The sequence below is a fragment of the Atractosteus spatula genome, chromosome 15 (assembly GCF_055471065.1).
Source record: "Atractosteus spatula isolate fAtrSpa1 chromosome 15, fAtrSpa1.hap1, whole genome shotgun sequence".
Taxonomy (NCBI): Eukaryota; Metazoa; Chordata; class Actinopteri; order Semionotiformes; family Lepisosteidae; genus Atractosteus; species Atractosteus spatula.
The window spans coordinates 19,238,163-19,259,594 of record NC_142720.1 but is presented as its reverse complement, the minus strand read 5'-3'; the positions used below and the strand labels follow the sequence as shown (position 1 = coordinate 19,259,594).

At 39.1% G+C, this 21,432-nt stretch overlaps 2 protein-coding genes across 3 annotated transcripts; one reads left to right on the top strand and one right to left on the bottom strand.

Moving 5' to 3' along the window:
• Nucleotides 1-64: 64 nt before the first annotated feature.
• Nucleotides 65-10,477, bottom strand: ttl (tubulin tyrosine ligase). Of its 2 annotated transcripts, none has more exons than XM_088933924.1 (7): nt 9,833-10,477; nt 9,071-9,149; nt 7,919-8,151; nt 7,662-7,797; nt 7,018-7,287; nt 6,583-6,726; nt 65-4,764 (listed from the first exon to the last, which is right to left on the bottom strand). In XM_088933924.1, exons 1-7 carry the CDS (start codon nt 9,999-10,001, stop codon nt 4,647-4,649), a joined length of 1,149 nt encoding a protein of 382 aa, XP_088790050.1. In that variant the 5' UTR covers nt 10,002-10,477; the 3' UTR covers nt 65-4,646. The 2 variants fall into 2 exon arrangements, with proteins under 2 accessions (XP_088790050.1, XP_088790051.1); XM_088933925.1 differs by having other exon boundaries at nt 10,272-10,426.
• Nucleotides 10,478-11,800: 1,323 nt separating this feature from the next.
• Nucleotides 11,801-21,381, top strand: LOC148820188 (uncharacterized). Its single transcript, XM_088934233.1, has 7 exons — nt 11,801-12,003; nt 13,106-13,289; nt 13,586-16,876; nt 17,686-17,877; nt 18,673-18,845; nt 19,840-19,957; nt 20,916-21,381. The coding sequence occupies exons 1-7, from the start codon at nt 11,801-11,803 to the stop codon at nt 21,111-21,113; spliced, it is 4,359 nt and encodes a 1,452-aa protein (XP_088790359.1). The 3' UTR covers nt 21,114-21,381.
• The last annotated feature ends 51 nt before the right edge of the window (nt 21,382-21,432 follow it).

Sequence of the window (21,432 nt, the reverse complement as noted above, 5' to 3'; positions counted from 1 at the left end):
AACATCATTTCCCCGTTTTGTACAAAGAAAGCTTTTCATTAGCAAACACAAGGAGAGAAAGTCAGTAGAACACCATTTTATTCCTCATGGATAGTGTTTTAAATACAGATGCCAAGATACCATACAATAATCTCTTCAGAGAATAACACAGTATTTGATTGACAGTTTATGTACAGCATTCTTCATACAGTATAGCATACTACAGTCCCCTTTTGTATGATTTAAACTCCTGATTCAAAAGGTTTATCAAATGACTGACATACATCACTGCACAGCTTTTCTCAGCAAAGTGCTATGAAAATTTTTTTTTGGATCCAGAGATGTAGAGCATATCCATACATCTGGCAGCATGTATAGCAGAATAATGTAGTAGTCCTTCACTTATCCTTATAGTTGATCTCCAGAATCAAAACAGTACAGTACAGATGTTGTTATACAGCATTTTTACATATCAAAAACACTGATCATACGCTTAGGTGTAATGCCTTGATTGTCTGCTCAGTAGTGTACTGGTGTTTTACCCAAACAGGATGCTGAATACAGTACAGTTCTTCACATGTGCTTTCTGATTTCAGAACTACTATCAAAAATTAACAGATCATCTTTGGTCACACGTAGGGCCAAGATGGCTTATACAGAGATACTAGAACTGTGGTTTTCCTCCCACTGTATGAGGCCAAAGAAAAGTAGTTGCTACTGAGTGAAGTTCTTATTTATCCCAGTCATTTGTGTTCCATGAGAAAATAAAAATGGTGTTATGCAGTGAAAAAGGAGCTTTGTGAACAAGATCATTCTGCCAAAGAGGCAAGTGTTTAGAAAATACCCTATTGTATGCACAAATCACGTCAAAGCATAACGTTTCCTAAATTGGTGATAAATGGCAGTGTTGTGTTGCGTATATCCTTACAAATAAGGTTAATTCAATAGAGATAACCTAAGACGTCTTCTAGTTCACACCCTCTAACCAGAACACCAGGAATTCACTTTCATATTTTCCTTAATCAAGGAGAGATGAAAAGCGTAAAAGTGAATCATTGCTTTAAGGTTAATAAATAGGAAATGTTTGTGAATTGTATACTGTTTAAAATACTTAAGACAGGGACATTTCCTCAGGGATTGTCTCCTCCATACTTTACTCTTAAATATTCCAAAACAATAAGGTGTACAATATCTAGATAACAGACAAATACCCTTTCAGCTTTTTTAATGTTAAATTCTGATTACACATTCAAACATTAATTCTGTTGAAGATAATGTAACATCAGAAAACATGCATTTAATGTGTTTTACTCCAGTCTTCTGCAATCATTTCTTGTACTGCTCAATAAAGTCTCACTGTACACTTCATAGGAAAGAGCACCCCTCTTACCAGCCCTACAGCACTGGAACTACAACATATGTAGTTACAGACTACATGTGGCTGACTCCTCCACTTGCACGTGATAATTTAAGAAATGGTTCTTTGATTGTTGTTGTAGTGCAGAATTAGCTCTATAGGATAACTTTTGTCACGATTCACATAAATATGATATAAAAATGATTAACACAAAAGTGAGGTAGATCTTCCTCAAAAAGCCTCCAACAATACAACTTACTCCACTTAGCAAGGAATAACCTTGCACAGTCCAAATGGTTTTGAATTACAAAATTAGATACACAGGAAATCTCACTGGACATCATTTTTTCAATACAATCAATCTGAGTCGATAATGAAGGATCACTACCAACAAGACTCTTACTTAATTTAGCCCACTGGGTAGAAATGGTTACAGTTCAGAATTTAGAACAACCAGGTCCAATGATAACGTGACACAGATTGGCTACATTCCACATATCACAAGAGAAAATTCCATTAAGGAAAACTGCTCTTGCACAGCACATATAGCTACAAATTTATAATTCTGAATGAACAAAGTAAAAAACAGATTATGCAATAAGCATATTTAAAACTTTTCCTCAATTGCTCATTAATACATAAAAATGTGGGTGATTCCTTGGTGACCAATGTTATGCAATTCAAAGCCATGGTGTCCCAAGAGGATTTAATATTACCTTTAGCACTGTATTTCCTATAAAATATTAAGCACTATCCTTCTAAACCTCTCGAGACTATTACTTTGAAATTCAGTGTAACATCAGTCACCACAGAAAAGACCTAGTGCAATTCATCTGAAAATTCATGTTAAATTCTTTGCTGTTGAGCACAAACAGTTGAAAGAAACCTTTGATAAAACACCTGAAATAGACTGGAGCACATGGGAGTTTCGTAACAAATTTTAATTCACTGATCTTCAATATATGGATTTTGTTCGGACATCAAACGTAAATGTTGTGTTGAGACCGAGATAACATCTACCATAATTAAAATTGTAAAAGGGAAATAGAAAAACAGAATTTTTACTAATCTTAAAATAAATATTTTTGTTACTAAAGACTGAAAACTGAGCACGAGACTGGAGTACTTCACATAATACTCAAACAAACAGTTGCAAATATACACATAGAAATTACATGCATTTAGGCCTGCACTCCCACATGCGTGCTAACAACAATCTACAAAGAACAATCACATAAAAAGTCCTTCATACTAGAAAAAGCAAAACTACCTCTGCTCAGTGGTGGTCTTATACTGGTAGAGTTCATGCTGGAACCTCAGATTGCTTCAAGACTTACTGAATTGCTTAATAAAACATAAAACAATTGACATTTATTCCCAATTTTAGATTTGCAAACCCCTTTAATTTGTTTTCAAATCCATAGGTTGTCTCACAAAGTTAAGGGAATTGACTACAGAAGGAACACATTCTTAAGAAAAACAATCTGTAGCTTGAAAACCTGCCAAACTACTGGATATTCTCCCACAAATGGCAGATGGATCCAAGACAGGGTCGCTTGTGGCTCCTTTTAGTAGCCATTCCCTGTTCCTGCTGCTTACAGGGGCTCCAAACATTGTTTGATGGGTGTTATTGTGGCCAGTGGGAGATATTCAGGGTACAAGGGAATGCCATGAACCTGGGACCTGGAGAAACATTTCCATGAGCAACGGCAATAAGCACCTGAGCTCAATGTGACCATGACAGCATGTACAGCAGGAGTGGAAAACAGAGGCCTTCATTGTCCAGTTCATTGACCATGAGAGTCTAAATAGTGTTCCTGCTCACGCACTGACTGCTCCACAGCTCTCATAACACAAAGGCAATAGCATTTGAGGTTAACATGTTTGTGTTCGATGGTGGCCTGCAGTCATAACTTCTTGAATCTAATCTAAATAGCCTAGTCTTAACACTGTTTCTTGAGGTGGTAGAAAAGTACCTTCTGCACTTATTCAAAAAAAGAAAATGAGGCTACAATAGTATTAACCTATAATACCTATAAAGCCAACATAAATGACTCTTAACACAGTAACTAGGTTACATTTTCTCTAGAACCTCCTCAAAGCTTCCATCTTTCATTTAGTAACACTCCTATGAATTCTTCTTCTTCCCCACTGAATAATTTGGATCCTTAAGATTAGTTAGACATGGAACACGTTTTCAAGTCCTTCAGTACTTCCTACTGATGAATATATTTAAAGGATGTCATAATATTGATGGAATTTTTCTTTGTCCATGAAATTAAGAGGCTTCATTGATCATTTGTTAATGACTTCACTGACTGCTTCCGCAGTCTCTTCAGGGTCGTTTGCACTGGTGAGGTTTTCTTCCAGGCACGTTCTGCTAGATTCTGTTCAAATCTTGTTCTGAAAATCCAGAATCTAGTAAAGGGAGGACACAAAGCTGATAATTCAACATTATTATAAGCTGATGATCGTTTTCCTGTCCAACCTGTGTCACAGTAAGCATGCAGGAAAAAGTTAAAAAGATGGCTATCAAAACAGTATTGGGAGTTTAACTTCAGAGCAAATCAAAATAATTTTGGGATCAGTGGAATTTAAAAAAGGCCCTTTCTTAGATTTCTAGGGCAAGTGAAGGTTAACCGAATGTCACACAGTGGTACTGAAACAAAAGTATGACCCATACCTGCAAAACACTAGTTTGCATTACACACCAAATAACATTAGGCTAGCTCTGTTTTGATTAGGATATGGGGACAGGGATGTAAGGCACTAGAATCACAGGTGCTGAATGATAAATTAAAATAAGCCGGTCTTATAACCAGTCTTTCAAAATCTTGATGGCAGTACTGTATACCTTTTATTCCATCAACACAAATCCCCAACAATTTTCAAGTGCTTTTCTGACATTCATTTTTTGGAAGAGCTCATTTCTGTCATAACTTGTTCTACTTCTGTCTTTAGACATTCACCACCTCCAATGCAGGCCTCCTACATTTTTCTGAGAGTGTTAATACTCTAATATAGCACAGACAACAGTTTGATAATTCATTTAGTTCAATCGACTACAGAAAATCTTGAGGTCCTCTTTCCTCCATGGGATGTTCTTGTGAATACTCGTTACTTCACTAGCAGCAACACAACTTAAGGATCATTTTGAAGAACAGTCCAAATCCCTCTCCATGATTTTCTCTATGCAATTTGGACCCCTAAAATCCAATCAGATTAAAACCAGCAAAACCTGAAGTTATCAGGAGAGCATGATGTGGGTAAAGAAAAGATGCCTGATCACTAAATATTCAATATCTTCCGTTTACAGCTTGATAAATGTGGTCTGCTGGCTTGGCTGCTTTGAAGAGGAATCACTCAAGGTGAAGACACTGGAGATTGCTACATCCACTATCCCCTGACAGAGCTCTGGATAAAGTTTCCTGAAAAACACAAAGTGGAAAAATAGTATGATACATGCGTCTAGTTCAATAGGGCTGCAGTCCTGACAGGTTTCTAAACTATGTGTTACTCCTCAATAGTTAAAGACCTGGAAATCAAAAACCAAACACGTTCAACTAAGAAACCAATCCTTAAACCCAATGCGGATATTGACATTATCAAGCTTACAGTTTGTCTTGTTTCTTTTAAAAAATCCATTTGTAAAATGCAAAAATTACTAGTAAGAAAACACTTGTCTTTTACACTTCAGTTCTCAGTTTTTTCTCGGTGTGGCTAGAGGGTGAGTAGGGATCAGCTGTTTGAGTTTATGGAAACAGGTTCCATGATCTCAAATCAATTTACTTAAACTAGGTGAAAGACACTTTTGTAGTCTTTTGTTACACTATGTTATATTCATGCTAAAGAGGAAAAACATAAAAAACATAATCTGAATATTCAACATGCACGAGCTAAATGTACAATTGGTTTTTGTGTGAAAAGCTCTCCAATTCGTTAAGTGGCTCAGCAGTTCTGGATAATTAAGCAGTGTAAACACTTTAAATGTAGAAGCTGACTTTTTACAGTATTATCTATGCCATCTAAACCATAAACCTTAAAATGAGGGTAAAATATACTTAAAAGCCAAGACTTCATCTCTAAAGTAAGAAAAAACATTTATTATTGTCACTGATTGTCATTTGACAGCCATTGTGATGCACTCTGTGATCGCTTCTCAATAGTCTCTTGATTTGAAAATAAATCTAGTGCGTGTTACTGGATCTCCAATGGGCAGAACGAAGACTATTCATCAGGCTTACACTTTATGATTGGTATGTGGCTTGAAGGTTTGATTTCAGGTAAATTTCAAATTACTTTTCACTACTCTGGAATGGAGTTTTACTTTATATAAAATTGTTCCAAATTGAACAAATTCTTTGTTTCTTTTAAACATAGCCCAATCTTATTTTTCACAAGATAGTAAAGCCCGTTGTGATTTAAGGATATGCCACTAAAATACCACATTTACAATTTGAAACAAATCAATGCGTGTGAAAGCACTCCTTCTATGAGTTAACTTCCCTTCAGTTACATTTTTAAATATAAACAGGTTACCCTTTTTAAAGGGGCATGTGTTTGTACAATATGCAAAATCTTCTATAGGCTTAAATTAATGAATAAAACACCTTTACTTTACATACTGAATTCAAATGTTTATTGAGACATTGAGGTTCTAAAAATTACTTTGTAAGTATTTTTAGATATTTGGTACAATGCTTAAAACCAAAGCTCAAATGCCATACTGTAAGTACAGCAATATTGTACAAATCTCACTTCCGTTTGATCACGGCGCAGAGGGAAGAAAAGATGGACTGCAGGTTATAACTCAGCTTCTGCGCTGCTCACTTAGCAAGTAAATGGTTTCAGGGCAAAATTAAATTCTACAAAACTGGAATGATGTGTAAAAGAAGGGAAAACTTCTGACATTGTTTGTTAGGCTGAAGAATTTTCAGACAAAAGAACCGCACTGCAGCTGAGCACTCCAACCATTCCTGTGCAAACTATGCATCATAACAGTCCACTTTAAGGAGCAGCGTGGGGAATCTAAATTGCAAAGGTTCCAGAGGACAAACAATGGGAAATGAAAGAAATAAAATAAGGAAGCAGCTGAAAAGACATAGGTTTATACAACACAGCTGTCACATAATCCTGCATGACACTCAGATATTTAAATAAAACCTAAAAACTATAGACACTACTCATACTGTAGGTCCACCTGGCATTAGACTTGACAAAAAGGGAAAGAAGTGTTGATGTCTTACTGGGCACAAGCCGGTGCTCCATTGATCTCTATCAGCCAGACTTTCAAATCGCTGTCCACCATGAAGTCAAACCCAAACAGCTGGAAGCTCTGGTAGGAGAGGTGCTTCGTGCTAATCGCTGGCTCAATGCACATCAGGCAGCACCTGTGGGCCGAGACGACAGTGAAAGAGTCAATAAGACAGACGGTACATCTGAAGCTGCCTACACTCCTCTCATATTTAATTATACTGAAACAAATTGAAAGCATTTGTATTAATACATGATACAGGCTCAGACAGCTCCTTATTTGTGCGGATGGGATTTTACAAACAAACAGATATATGGTACTTGAGAAGCTATGATAAGGGGGTAATGTTTCACCCCAAAAAGAACAACTGCAAAATAAAAGGTCCTGAATGAATTTCAGATGCTGCTGACACAAAAGCTGCAGTTACCTTATTATCTGCTTGATTTGAGGTAAAATTGAAGTCTCCAGAGCTACTTTGTGAGTGTTTGATAAATACTGACGGAACTCCTCAAAGAACATCTCGTTTCCCTCCTCGTATTTGCCATAGTTTTTGGAGTGCTCCTTCTGGATGCAGTGGTTGGTCAGGTGGCTGGTTTTATCCTGAAAATCAGAGCTGTTGTATGGCTCGGATGAGGTGCGCAGCACGCCCTCTCTGTAGAGGTAGATGTTGTATTGGTGATCTACCAACACCCAGCTCCTGAGAGAACAGAGCACACAGTCAGCCTCCCACTCAGCACTCCAATATCCTGCATTTTAAATAGCTGTCTGAGTGAGTCAGAACTCATATTCTGTGGTGGCTATCAACGCACTCAAATGAGCGAATACACAAATAAATGAAAATGCACCATGTCCAACCGTGCTCAAAATCTTTGCAGACTCAAGTACAAAAGACAAGAAGTTCCTCTCAGATTCTTTCATTCTTCCCCATATTCGCAACAGACCCTGTACTCTGCGTTCACAACTTGTCAGCAGAAACCGCTATGCACTGCACATCTCATTTGACCTCCTTAAATAATTATAAGTGGTCTAGCACATCAGAAGAAACTGAAATAAAAGAAAAACATTCCTCACCGGATGTCGAACTTGCGATGCCCGGGCTCTAACAGAAGAGGCCTTTCCAAGTATTTCTGAATGACATGAACTTGGCCTTGATTGTCAATGAACTCCAACAGCTGATTAGCATCCGAAGAGATTAAAATTCCAGCACCTGAAAACACATGAGACAAGTACAATGCATTACCATTAAAGTATGTGACTGTGCATTACACAAAACACGCCTGTGGTGCTGGTGCAAAGTTAGATGAATGCTAAGAAAGCTGGATTTCCACCTTTAGCGCCAGCAGAGGATTTTGCTATCCACACCGTCCCCTCGCCGTTCTCTTTCTTCTGGCTGTAGGAGGCCAGGAAGACCTCCCTCTCATCAGTCTTTGGGTGGTGCTTCATGTGGTTGATGCCGTTCTTGGCGGGAGCCACAGGGGTGTTGAGGTTGGTGGGATAGATCACATATGACTCAGGGAACCAGTTGCATGAATCAGACAGCTCTGGACTCGTCTTGATTAACCTGCAAAAACGTGAGGTTTACAATAAGGAACCAGAGACCTGATTTGCGCTGTGAGAAAATGGTCTTTCAAATATTTCAGAAAGACAACTATGCAAGTCTTTGGGGCTTTAGAGTACAACTGGTCATTTTCTTTACCACTATTAACTTCTAAGATTCATTTACATGAGCCAAACATCGCATTTGATTATCTATACACACCAAATAATGAATCTAAACAATTCATTAGGCTCAGAGGTTTGTAGGTATGTCAAATATCTTTCACCAGCTATCTGGGTCGTGCTCATTCAAGAATGAGAATGAGAAATTTTTTATTTAAAAGGTCACGAGCGTAGTCCATTTCTCCAAAATGAATTCAGATTGAACCTTTCTAAAACTAAAGAAGAAACCTTATCTCTGCAGACCACTAAGCACTTTTACTACATTCACCAGAAAAAAAAATAGAGATCTTAGTGTGTATGAGGGAGAATGACATTTCTAAAAGGGAATTCTTTCCACCGAGACAGATCCGAAATCCGCACAGGTAGTTCTGTAAAAAAGCCCATTCTTGCCCTTGCCCAGTGGATATACAATTTGGTTCAAATCAGGTGCAATGTGAAAGAAAACTGATCTTGCACATTGGGGGTGTCCTTGACCATACAAAAATTTGCGTTGATCAGCAATAATCTGTCTAAAAACAGCAACACAGACTAAAAGTGCCAGCTGGAACTCTGACAGGTTGATGCCTTATGCATTTTATTGTGCCAGAGTGGGCTGGATTTTATTGATTTGATGTTCTCTCACATCATGGCCCCTGGCACTTTTATTCACGTGACATCAGCCAAAACATGGAGTAGCCAAAGCCTCCCAACACAATCTTTTTATCGGACATAAGAAAAGCACTTTAATAATTAAAATGAATCATGGGAGGTAATGTACATACTTGACCAGAGATGCTTTGCGGCACAGTTTGTCAGCTCCTCTATAATAATTCACCATCTGCATTAATCCGGGTTCATGACCTGATGACGAGAAGTCAGTTGTAGTAATAAAAACCCAGTACCATTGTAGATAAAAATGAGCTGTCCTTCACCTGAAGTTAAAGACCACTATGACATTACTCATTATCATTAGTATATCACATATCTCACAGTGACACAGAAAATACAAGTCATCTAGGGTCACAATTATAAATGCATAACTTGCCATGCTTATCTTCGTTGTCAAAGAAAACCTTGTGCAGTACATTACTAGAGTGATGTGTCTATCTGATTATACTGAAACTTCACTGTATGGAAGAAAGACATGAACAAGGGAGTGATCTCTAAAATTCATCCAAAGTGAATTTATTCCCAGACGCTGGAGCACAGCAACTTAATAACTGGAGTCTTCCTAATTAAAGATGCGCTGCTGGGGCTGCATTCTCACAGAGAATGCTTAACTTACCCTTTCTGTTGTCCTCTGATAGCATTGCTATTACGGATGAATAATATGAAATAACCGGCATATGTGCGTTACAATTTAGAACATTTTTATCAATTGAAATCTCCGGTTAAAAATTATAAATGGTTAATTCACGCTATATTTCAAACGTAACTATGAACAAACAACGCCTGGAATCGAAAAGTGCTGGGGCAAAACCCTGACAGACATGAATAATGTTTTTTTTTTCCAAAACCTGGGAGGGATACATTACAGTACTTACCGAGTCTACCAAATGGCAGTCTGTTCCTCTCTCCCAGCATTAAATTGAATCTGGGATTGTCTTTTTTTAGTCTCTTCCATTGTCCAGTAGAAAGAAGGATTTTGGAAACTTCAGCATAAACACTACTGTTTTCATCTCGGGCGACGAATGTATACATAGTTATATTCATGCTATACAAACAGAATTCAGAATAACAGTAACTTGACCGAAACCTAATTTAATGTAACTCTTACCAAAGTACCCCGGAGCGTGAGTCATCTCTATCTGCAACAGCAGTGCCGGAAAATGTTCATAAGAAACACTCCGGGCTTCTGCAACGCATAATGCTGCCCGTTCAACACTTACAGTTTCAAGCACGCAATAATAATTATTAAAGACTAAATCTGGGTGTCCCAAGAAGCTGCACGGTTGATTGTCCTAATTTTTAATTTGAAATCACCTTCTTCATTTAACGTCATCAGCGTTCAAAGTGCTTGAGGGCAGACCGGCATGATTTTTTGAAGACCACTACTAGAAGGCCAGTAATTCCAAGTTTTGCTCCAGAGCGAGATTTACGATCGTTTAAATCCCATCCTTCTGCTGAATCCACCCAAGCCTGCTTTTCCCTTTATTCCCATTTCCAGCTGTCAGCCCCCGGTGTCACATGGCTCGGCTCCGCGCAGCCGCAGACGAGCCAGGCGCGAGGGTTTCTGGGTATTGACGTTCGGCCCGCAAAGTGCTGTTCGATAAATGCGGCGCTTTCATTGAGCATCACTAACCAGTGCAGCCTGCTGTGGTAAGAGTCTTCATTACATTTTGAGATTAAAAATAGATCAGTGCAAAGTCTTAGATCCCAAGCTGTTTTCTTTCTGGTGTACTAATTGAAAATACTACATGTCCCAAAGTGCATTGCTTCAGCCTTTTAAACTCTGCCCCCAACAATTGCTAAACTGACTCCTGGTTAATGTATTCCTCTCAGACATTTTTTTAAATAGATGTCCGATTATGTTTTTCACTTTAAACAATAACTCTTTAAATATTTCTCTGTATAACCTTTGTGTTAAATAATATAATAAAAATATCAAAATTTGTAATAGAACAAGCATCCACACATCCCCAGCTCTGTAAACGTTTTAATTGATAAAGGAATATTGACTTTAATTCCACTTGAGGTTTTGAATTAAGCACAAACCAAAAATATAAATGTGTTCTTGGCAAGGTCTCTTTCAGAACAGTGACTGTGATAGTAATGGATGCAAGATATTCTTAAAAAAGGATTTACTATTCACTGGACCTGAACATAACTGATATAAGGCAGTATTACTCAATTACTAGTGTTACATTCTTAATTAATCACAGCCAACGTCAACAGAATTTAAGAGAAAAACTTCAAATTAAGCACAATCAGGATGTTCAGTTTTGATGATGTCATTGTTTGGGTCAGCTGACAGCTAGTTGCTATGCAACGCTTCAGCTATTCTAGCAGGCCTTCAAAACCCTGATGTCAGGATAAGACCAACATCTAATCAACACAGCCACTCTACTGATCAGGTAAATGGTTCTGTTGAAATTTGGCATTGATACTCTTCTTCTAATTATTTCTAATGAGGCAAGCGACACTGCATTGTGCAAAGTCCGTTCAGATTACTTGTTACAGATAATGCATTTAATGCATTTCCCAGTTTTAGATCTCACACACTGTGCAGCAGTACATTGTAGAAAATGCATGCCTCTTTATATAGTCTTGTGGGTAAATAGCATTTATATGCATTCATTAGTTCAGACTTATATCCTTATGAGCTTCCTTGAAAAGATTCTTTAGTCAAATGTTTCTTTAAAGTGAGTTGCTTCATTGAAACAGAGTCCGGACATGCTGCGCAGTCCGCACCCCTTGCAACCACAGCGACTGAAAATGGACGTTTCACTGCGTGTTCTTCTTGGAGAACCTTTACAGATCACGGACACACGTCTTCTCTGGGTTTGACAGGCATGGCATCCCTTTGGGAGAGCGGCGCGAGCTGCACGATAAGAACCAGGTCCGTCGAAAGAGTGGTCGCTCCCATTGCCGCTCAGGTGTGCCGCCTGATCGTGGGAGGCGGAGGGGGGGGCAGGGGAGAGGCGCCGGCCCCGCTGGAGGAGGCAGCTGGAGCTGTGGCAGCAGCGATGAGGAGGCTGGCTGCTGTGGCCTCTAGGTAACGTGTGAGCCGCAGCCCCGGTCGCTACGCGTGAATGCATTCTTCTGCCAGGCCAGGACAATGGACATCACATTTAGAAAGCAAGTTGCAAGTTTTATCACTCGCATTTGCCATCTACTTGTGGAATGCATTTCTATACATTTGCATCCATGTTGTTCCCATGAGAGTTTGCTGTAAAGCTTTCATAAGGATCAATGTCTTGGTTAGCGTACAAGAAGCACTTTGTTGTTCAAATGCAGGCAGCCCATATAATCCATGTTTTTGCTTATTTGCTCTTTTTTCCTCATGTCTTTTCTGGATTTTTCTAAATGTACAAGATTTTTGCATGTACAGTATTTCAAGCATGCTGGACCACAGGGGACATATTCTGTATAAAACCATATAAGAAGGTCAGAAAGGTTACAAACGGGAGCAGGTCATTTCTAGTTCATTTGGTTGCTGATTTGGAGTGTTTCTCCAGCACTGGCTCCTGTATCATAGCCTGATAGGCCAGCAGTACCAGGGGCAGCTGACAGACCACTGGTGCTCTTGTCCACTGGTCAGACCGTGGTCCTGCTCTCTCAAAGCTGCTGAGGGTGTTGAGGTGGGTTAGGAGCACTTGGCGGAACTGTCGCTTTGCAGGCGGAACAAGGTGGTGCAGGTTTCCGGAGCCGCAGCAGCTGGCTGGACTCCTGAACGACAGAGAATAGGAAGTGCTGACCCTGGCCACTGGGATCCTACGGAGGGATCAGACAGGGATTGACATGCTCAAACTATCTGAACCAGCTGGTCCCAGTGATCTTTACTATGTCCATACAAACAATATAAAGTGATTGGTATCATAAAACAAAATCCCACGCTGAAAAGAAAAGAAAGGAACGACAACATTTCGGCTGTGGAGCCTTCTTCAGGCATGAGCTCACACCACGGCCAAAACGTTGTGTTTCCTTCCTTTTCTTTTCAGCGTGGAATAAACCCGTTACCTGTTCCTTGGCAGCCTACGCATGCTGAAGCAGCCCCCTACCGGAAATAATAAAACAATATTTCAATATAAATATTCAGGGAAGAAAAACATCACAGCATTACGTTGCAACACACTGTCCTTTTCTCATTTTCTCAGGTTGGCAGAAGAATCAGAAGATGACATCCTAAGGAAAGAAATGGGGACAGCAACAGATTGTGTGGTAGCCTCTGGACAGAACCTACTACTGGCTGCCCAGAAACTCAACATTCAGCCTACCTCACCAGACCACAGAGAGGAGCTGATCATCTCAGCTCAGAATGTCTTACTTGGAACTTTAAAGGTGAGGAACAGTTGTGATTGATCCTGACAGTGAAAAAAGACCTATCTGGCATTATTAGGAGTTTGGAATAGGATTGAAATTGTTGGGTTATAATGAAAAAAAATTATCCCAACATATTTATTCAGCCTTGTAAGTTGTGTGAGTCATGTGCCCTTAGAAATGTTCTTTTATCCACTCATTTTCAGCAAAAAGCAAAGTCATTTATAATTCTGGAATGATGTTATATCATTTATGTCCTCAGACCTTCAGCACCCATGATTATACATTCTTACTGTGTTGTTTTCTACTGTTCCTAGATTCTCTTAGTGGAGGATGATGCTGCTGTGAGGGAGATAGTCACAGCAGCTCACTGGCTTTTGGACTGCCTCACGGAGCTTGAATCGGCTCTGGATATACCATCCTTGCTGAAGTCATTCCGAGGCTTTTCAGAAGCTTTGCTTCTGCTAAACAACTTGGCAGAAAGGCGTCTCGAGGAACTGCGGGATCCTGCTCAGCAGAGAAATCTGGTTCGCTCCTTGGAAACCCTCAAGAAGTGCATCTCCATGTTATACACAGCCATGCACACCACCATCAAACACCCCCAAAATGAACAAGCACGCGCTGCTAAGAAGTATGTCCTCGATCAAGCCGATACGTCCATAACAGAGTTAATATTGCTACTGCAAAGTAACTTCAGCGAAAACACTTCTGCCTCTCAAGGATACTACATTGAGAAGCTGCAGGGACTGCTTCAGCTATTGTCCAGCTCTAGCTGTTCGTCAATTAGGGGTAGCGACTTTGACAGCCTTTTGCGAGATCTGGTGATCTATTGCATGGTGGTGGCAAACACTTCCCGGAAAGAAAGGCAGCTTATTGTGATTAAATATTGCCAACGTGTCCTACACCACTGGTCAGAAATATCCAGGCAAGCAAAGCTTTTAGGTAATTCTCCTGACTCCAAACAATTACAGCAAGATATTGAAGATAACTGTGTCTCCATGAAAAATGAGTTACAGAACCTGGACAACAGTATACTCACAGCCATTCTGTATCAAAGTGTGGATGTTTTTACAGCGCCCAACACTCTTTTTGAGAAGCTTATAAGTGTGGCCACAGAGTCTACAAATGACTCCAGTGAGCTGGATCACCTCCAGCCCCCTCTCACTGCCTTCCTCGCACATGCTGATCGTGTAATCCAAGTTGCAGGTTTTATTTCTGCTTGCTCTACTAGTACCAAGAACATCATGAACATCGAGAGTTCAAGAACACGCCTAAAGCAGTTAAAGGACAGCATTGTGCCAAGCCTATTAGAATTGGGTAAAACCTCTCTGTGCTCTGAAGCTCTGGGGAAGCTCCAGGAATTATACTGGCTGTGGGCAGAAGAAGTCGACCAGCTCCTGGGCTCTCTCACTGATGTCATCAACATAAAACAGCTTCTAGATCTTTGCATTCAAGAGCTGATGAATGACAAGAGGGAATGTGAAAAGGCCCATACTAGCCAAAGTGCCAGTCAGTTTGAAGAGCACTCAGTCAGGCTCATAGGGCTTATGAACTACGTGGTTATAACAGCAAAAAGGCACGTGGACAAAAGTGACAACCCAGTTTTCCGAAATGGCCTTCTGGTCCTGATAAAACAAGTGGAAAACTGTGCTTCACATACAATGCTGGCTGTGCATCACTGCCTAAAACACTGCTCAGATGTGAAACCCTTTAGCTTGTTTTCAGAAATCGTTCTTAAGTCAATCAAACAGATCCACGTTCTGAGAGCTGGCCTGGATGGATTCAGCCATCCACACCTCCTTAGCCCTTTACGAGAAGAAGCCCGCCAGCGCCCACTTACCCAGCTCACTGATGCTACTGAGCCAGCTGGATTTTCAACCTCGGACATTAAAAATGAAAACACTGCCTTGCAGTGTCAGGACAAGTGTTCTGAAAAAGCCTTCATCAAACCTACGTTACAGGCAAATACACACAGTAATAATCCCAGCATACCAGTTTTCATCAGTGGCATAAAGTCTGACCAAAATCGTCAGAATGTGGACCTGTTACCAAACTTACGTGATGTGCTCAATGCAACAAAGGGAAAAGATATCTCTACTGTTAACATGGCATGCACAGCTCTTCTTGAGCTTTCAAACTGTTATGTACAGGCTGCAAAAGAGGCATCCACTATTATTAAATCTGTGGACATTCAAAAACTTGCATCTCTTCAATCAGACATCATCTCACTGACGCCTATAATTATTAAAACTGCTCAAGAGGCAGCCATAAACCCTGCACTGGATACAGAGACAATGTACAAGCATGCAGCTATAGCTTCTGACAGAATGACTGAAACGAGACAGATACTTCTGCCTGCTGCTGGAGCCTGGTATCATGCAGTCCATGGCATGTTGCAAAACCACTCACAAAAGAACATCAGCAAAAGTATGCAAGACATCAACAAGATAATGCATTCCTGTTCTGATGTTGTACAATCAGCTATCATTTCTCCAATATCAGATTTTGATTGTGCATTAAGAACTGCACCTCAAGAAAGCATTGCTATGCTATATAGTAAGCTGAAGAAGGCACAGGCTAATGCTAAACATCTACTTGAAGTAGTTAGTGCTTTACCAGTAGGTTCTGACAGACTCGAGGGTCCCTGTATCTTGTGGTCATTGTCCGTCCAGGTTCTATTAAACTCACTTGATAAACTCTTAGGGTCTGAAACACTAAACAATAAAGGGCAGTGTTTTGACCATACAGTTACTCCACAGAAAAGACTTGTGATCTTTTCAGAGAACTCGCTTCGAATCCAGGAGGCTGCAAGATTGTCCACCTTTATCTGTAAAGACAACAATATTAACAAAAAGATTGTGGACCTTCAAAAGGAGGTACAGGTCCTTACAGAAGCCTACCTTCAGTCAGCGGATGGCCTTAGCAGAATACCTCTGTCTAATATTAATCTGTTTGCTCAGTCTGAACTTCTACAAAGAAAGCTTCAGATTAAAATGAAGATGCTATGTGCTCTTATTGGCATGATTAACAAAGATTATGAAGAGACAATTAAAAATATTCTCCATTTATCCATTCTGGCTTCCACAGGTAATAAAGATGAAAAGATATTAGCACAGAGGAACTTTGAAAGAGAAGCAGAACAGCTCTTACAAAATATCAAAGTTACCAGTCAAAACGTGCAGGATTGCCTGAACTACATTAGAGACCCCAGAGTCCGACTCAATCTAAAATTCATTAATGAGCACCTGTCTTTTGAAACAACAGATATTATCAGCAGAGCAAGAGAGGTCATTGAGACTCAGAATTTCCATGAAATACCAAGTCTAGAAATCCGAGTAAAAGACTGGTCTGCAAAGGCAAATTATCTTGTGACAGAAATTTACAAAGTAAATGAAATTCATCAGGAGACAAAAAATCTCATAAGACTACATCTCCAATGCAGATCTTTAATGGAAGCCCATAATGTATCTGCTGAAAACTCTTTCGCCCATAATAGACAGAAAAAACCTGAAGGAAATACTGTTTCTTCCTGGCAGACCAAAAATCCAGTGAATAGTGATAAAGAAGACATTCATCGGCCTCCCATCCAAAAACGTGAACCTGAGAAGGTAGTACAGTACCCCCTTTTAAACATTTTGCCTCCTTTCTACTGAGCATAATAGCAACTGAATGGGAGCAAATTTATAGCATTTTTTGGAAATAAATTTCAATATTTATGTAGTTAAGTTGAAAACAAGAAAAGCCTAGAACACGCCTGTGATTTTTTATGGCTTAAACAAATTGAGAAGTACAAGAGTATAACCAGTAATGCTGTCAACCGTAGTTTAGTCTTTTTAGCGCAGGATCTTTTTCAATAAATCAGTTTCAATAAACATGAAAAGAAACCAGAGTCTATAACTGTCATAAATGAACAAGGTGTCTCCTTTCTTCTCTTTTCAGCATGGAATTAACCTATTACTTGTTCCATTGGCATAAATGATACTTCTATAAACAGTGAAATTAGTAGCAGACCTAAACTTGGTTGCTTAGTCTCAGATGACAGGATTAAAGTGCGAATGTCATCGGCCAAGAGCTGCTAAGGATTTTCCTAGAGGAAAAAAAAAACTGAGTTGATTAGTGTGTACTTGTAATTTCACCAGGATGTACTGCAGTTTTTGTAAGTTAGAAAGTCTAACTCAACTAACTACAGTAACTAAATAGTATCGAAAACATCTGTCCCTGATTATGCACTTCATTGTACTGCTGTCCAGAACAAGGTATTTTGATAAGCAAATAAAGTATTCATCACTGTTATGCTCCACCTAAGATTTGACTGATAAAAGAGTAACTTCCAGGAAGGAAAATAAAGAATATATCAGTGCCATTAACAGTTGTTCTGTATGTGCGCTGAACGTGAATTAGCTGTTCTCTTTTTCAGGATTCCAATGCACCGATCAGAGAAATCAGAACCAGCAGCACATCCGTTTCCCTCACAGACACAGCCCTTTTCTTGAAGAAAGAAACAGACAAATGGCAGGATGAGAACAACAAGGTTGTCCAAGTTACCAAAGAGATGGCAGCTCAGATTTACTACATGGTGCAATACCTTAAAAAGAAAGGACCCATCAAGGTATGAAAGCATACGTAAACACTGTGGTCTCATATCAGTGTATTTTAATACAAGAATATGAAACAGGAGGAGGGGCATGGCATAGTGGGTACACCTTCAGACTCAAAACTGGTAGGGTGTGGGTTCAAGTCCCTACTGCATTTGCTGCTGTTGTACCTTAAAGAGAGTACTGTACATACATCGTATAATATCAGGTACCTTCATATTCATTACAGTCTAAACCAATGTAAATCCTGTGAGAATGGGATGGGAGCAGGCTGCAAATATTTCTAAAGCTCATAAAATACAAGCCTTGTCTGGTTTAAGCTGCTCTTGCTTTTCACAAAGACCTGACACGTTAGTCAGTGAGGCTCGGGAACGTTTTGGCCAGATACTGTACTTACCCAGTTATGCTGGGGGAAATTATTTTTTAGGCTTTAAAAAGGCTTAGTCTAAATTCATTTTAAGATTTGATTTCCAAGAGAGGTTTGGGTGGCAAAAGGAAGGAGCTACCCTTCTTTTTCCGTTTGGAATACCTTTAATGTTGTTTCAATTTAGAATCGGGCTGTGAACTCTAAGCCACAAATTCAGAATCTACTGTAGAGCATTGCTGAGTCAAAGCTCAACTTTTACCTTGTTAATACTGCAATTAATTTTTTAAAAGAAAAATAAACGGTAAATAATCACTCAACAGGCATCACCCAAGCTTCTGGTTATTTTTCAAAAAAGCAATCCGAAAGAACAATGTCCAATAGAAATGTTTATTGCTTACGCGTTTTGAAGTTGGTTACTTTCATTTTGTTCTGTCGATTTCAGGCCAAAGACGAGTTCATCGCATCAGCCAAACGCATTGCTGCTAGTGGCCAGCTGATCTCTAAGTTTGTTCAGATCATTGCCGATCACTGCCTCGACAGGCACTGCTCCACAGAGCTGACACACACTGTGGAGCAGATTCTCGCCATTTCCAACCAGCTTAACATCATCTCAAGGTTAGACTTTCTACCTTACAAATTAATGCAGATGTTGTTCACTCAGGCTGTGGTAGCTTGATTAACATTGCCCTTGTGTAATCTGTTTTAAAATGATGTTAGTCTCTTTTTAGGATTATATTTATGGATTTGTTTGACTTATAAGCAATGAAAATTTAGAAATTCAAAATTGTTTTTGCAAAGTGGTGATAACATTACAAATGTTCTTCTATGTGATTTATACAGCTTTGTATAACACAAGCCAGTCCTTGCAGTGTGGCCGACTAGCACTGTATTAGCAAGTGCAATTATAAGACGCTGCTGAAAGAAATAAAATACTGTAGCTTGCAGTGACATGCATGCCAATGAAGATGTTGTCTATACTGTAGTGTGGACAGCTTGAGGGGTATGTCAAGCCCTCCTAGACAGGAAATGTGTGTCCGACTGGAAAAAACTTTCATGGCAACAAACATCAGACACAGAATCGGGTTCTTTTCATGTGTTTTTTCAAACCTTATTTTCCTGATAAAGAGAAAGCAGAAATAATGACCGTGTGAAGAGGGTATTTTAGGACTGTTTTTTGAACACCTCAATGAAACCGTTTAGAATGATATGCTTCAAGGATGAACAGATAGAACAAATAAAACAACCAAAAAAAATGCAGAGCACAAACACATTAGCGCTCTGAAACCAATCAAAAGAAAATTGACCATGCATAATCCTGGACTTAAAGGAATTTTCTTCACTAAATAAAAAAAATCTCTTTATTCTTCAACAGAAAAGACTACTGGAGAACACAATTCAAGCATTGACAGTCCTCTGAAGTATTGACAAAGTCTAGTCCTCAGGTCAATTAACTACTAACAAAATAAGCAAGATCACCTTAATGGCCACCTCTTGTTGGAAACTTCCCTTATGTTCTTATGAAATTCATGAAGCATGACAATTAAGGGCAAATTTGATTCCTAGTATGTGATCAACATATAGAATTTACCAGACTTTGATGTTTTTACAGTGTGAAAGCAGCGACTGAAGGAGACAGGACATCTGATGAGATTCTGGTGAAGAATTCTCAAAACCTCCTTCACACAGCTCTGCAAGGCATGAAAGCAGCAGAAACAGCATGCATCAAGGTGAAATACCATAGCACTAGCTACGCTACTTTTTTTAAACTATTTTTACACTGCTTTGGGACAATTAGTGCCATTTTTTAAGATCTGTGCATTTTCCTGAAGTTCACATTTTTACAAGGATTAACTGCACTACTCAAGGAAAACTCGCATTGTTAGCATACTTCAAAAATGAAACTCCAAGAGGAAATAAAAAAAAACATCTCCTTAACACAACCTTACCTTAACACAAGATATTAATTCATGCACTTCCTGAAAGACTGATTATATGAAGAGGCAGGACATGGTACCTTAATGAAATCAATTCTAGTCTATAATACTATGGCTGTCATCGCATCATCCAGGTGGGTGGATGATGATGATGATTATTGTTGTTGTTATTCTTATCAATAATAATTTCTTTTAAAAAATCAAAGAATCAGATCTGATCTCTGATATGTCAAATGTAGCAGTACCTGCTTTCTTCTAAGTGAATACGAACTACAACTGACCTCACTGTTAATCTCCTTAGTCCCATTATCTGTATTGTAAGGACAAACAAAATGTAAAATGCATATATTTGAACTTTCTGAGTCAGCCTTACAAGATCAGACATCAGCGTTTATTTAAAAATGATACAAGCTAGAGACAGATAAAGGTTTATTCCAATCTGAAAGGAAAAGCAGACAATGTTTCTACTGTGAAGCTTTCTTCAGTAGGCAGCTACACAGCTACCTAGTTTAACTTCTTCAAGCTAGAGCCCTCAGGTCTGAGGAGGTTAACAGAATCAAACTTTGTTACTTTTCTGACATATAAGAAAATTGTTCTTAAAAAACATTTGAGTCATCTTATGTTCTCCACACTCACACTATGTCTCTTGAGACCTGAGTTTAACTGAAAAGATAGCAAAGGTAACTAATCAGAAACGAACATATATAAGTTTTCCATGACATAAGTTTTCTCTTCTCCCTTTCCCATCTAGGGACTGAAACAACCCCCACCAAACACAGACGAAGCCGAGGCAGCAGCACTGTGCTTTCGGTGGAAACAACATCTTCAAATTCACCGTGCCCGGCAGGCCTCGAACCCAGAAATGGATGAGCTGGGTCTTCGGAAAACATCTTTAAATAATGCTGCACCCAGTCTGGCAGCACTAATCAAAATGCAAGAATCCTTATAGATTCTATAGAAATCGGGCTTTATGATAGCATTACTGTTCTAAACCTTTTTCCTCCAATCATAACATACAATTTTAAAATCAATAGCAGTAACTTGGAAAGTTTGAAAGCAAGGCATTGCAGTATTATCTCTAGAGCAAAACAAAATCAGAATAAGTTTACTGTATGGTCAAAAGGAGGTCTGTGATTTTTCAAATTCAGAGTATAAACACATTGGATTGGTTTACAATATACTCAATTAACATGATGGAAACTTTTTCACAAATGTTGCTTTTTATATTATGTCCTTCTGAAGAACGCCAATGATATCCAACATCTTCA

Excerpts from the sequence above, each read along its gene's own strand:
- ttl (XM_088933924.1), bottom strand. The coding sequence starts at position 10,001 with ATGAATATAACTATGTATACATTCGTCGCCCGAGATGAAAACAGTAGT. Across the intron at positions 9,150-9,832 it reads ACTGCCATTTGGTAGACTCG|GTCATGAACCCGGATTAATG; the intron begins GTAAGTACTGTA and ends TCTCGTCATCAG. Across the intron at positions 7,288-7,661 it reads CATCGCAAGTTCGACATCCG|GAGCTGGGTGTTGGTAGATC; the intron begins GTGAGGAATGTT and ends CTGTTCTCTCAG.
- LOC148820188 (XM_088934233.1), top strand. The coding sequence starts at position 11,801 with ATGGCATCCCTTTGGGAGAGCGGCGCGAGCTGCACGATAAGAACCAGG. Across the intron at positions 12,004-13,105 it reads CTGGCTGCTGTGGCCTCTAG|GTTGGCAGAAGAATCAGAAG; the intron begins GTAACGTGTGAG and ends TCATTTTCTCAG. Across the intron at positions 19,958-20,915 it reads CAGAAACAGCATGCATCAAG|GGACTGAAACAACCCCCACC; the intron begins GTGAAATACCAT and ends TTTCCCATCTAG.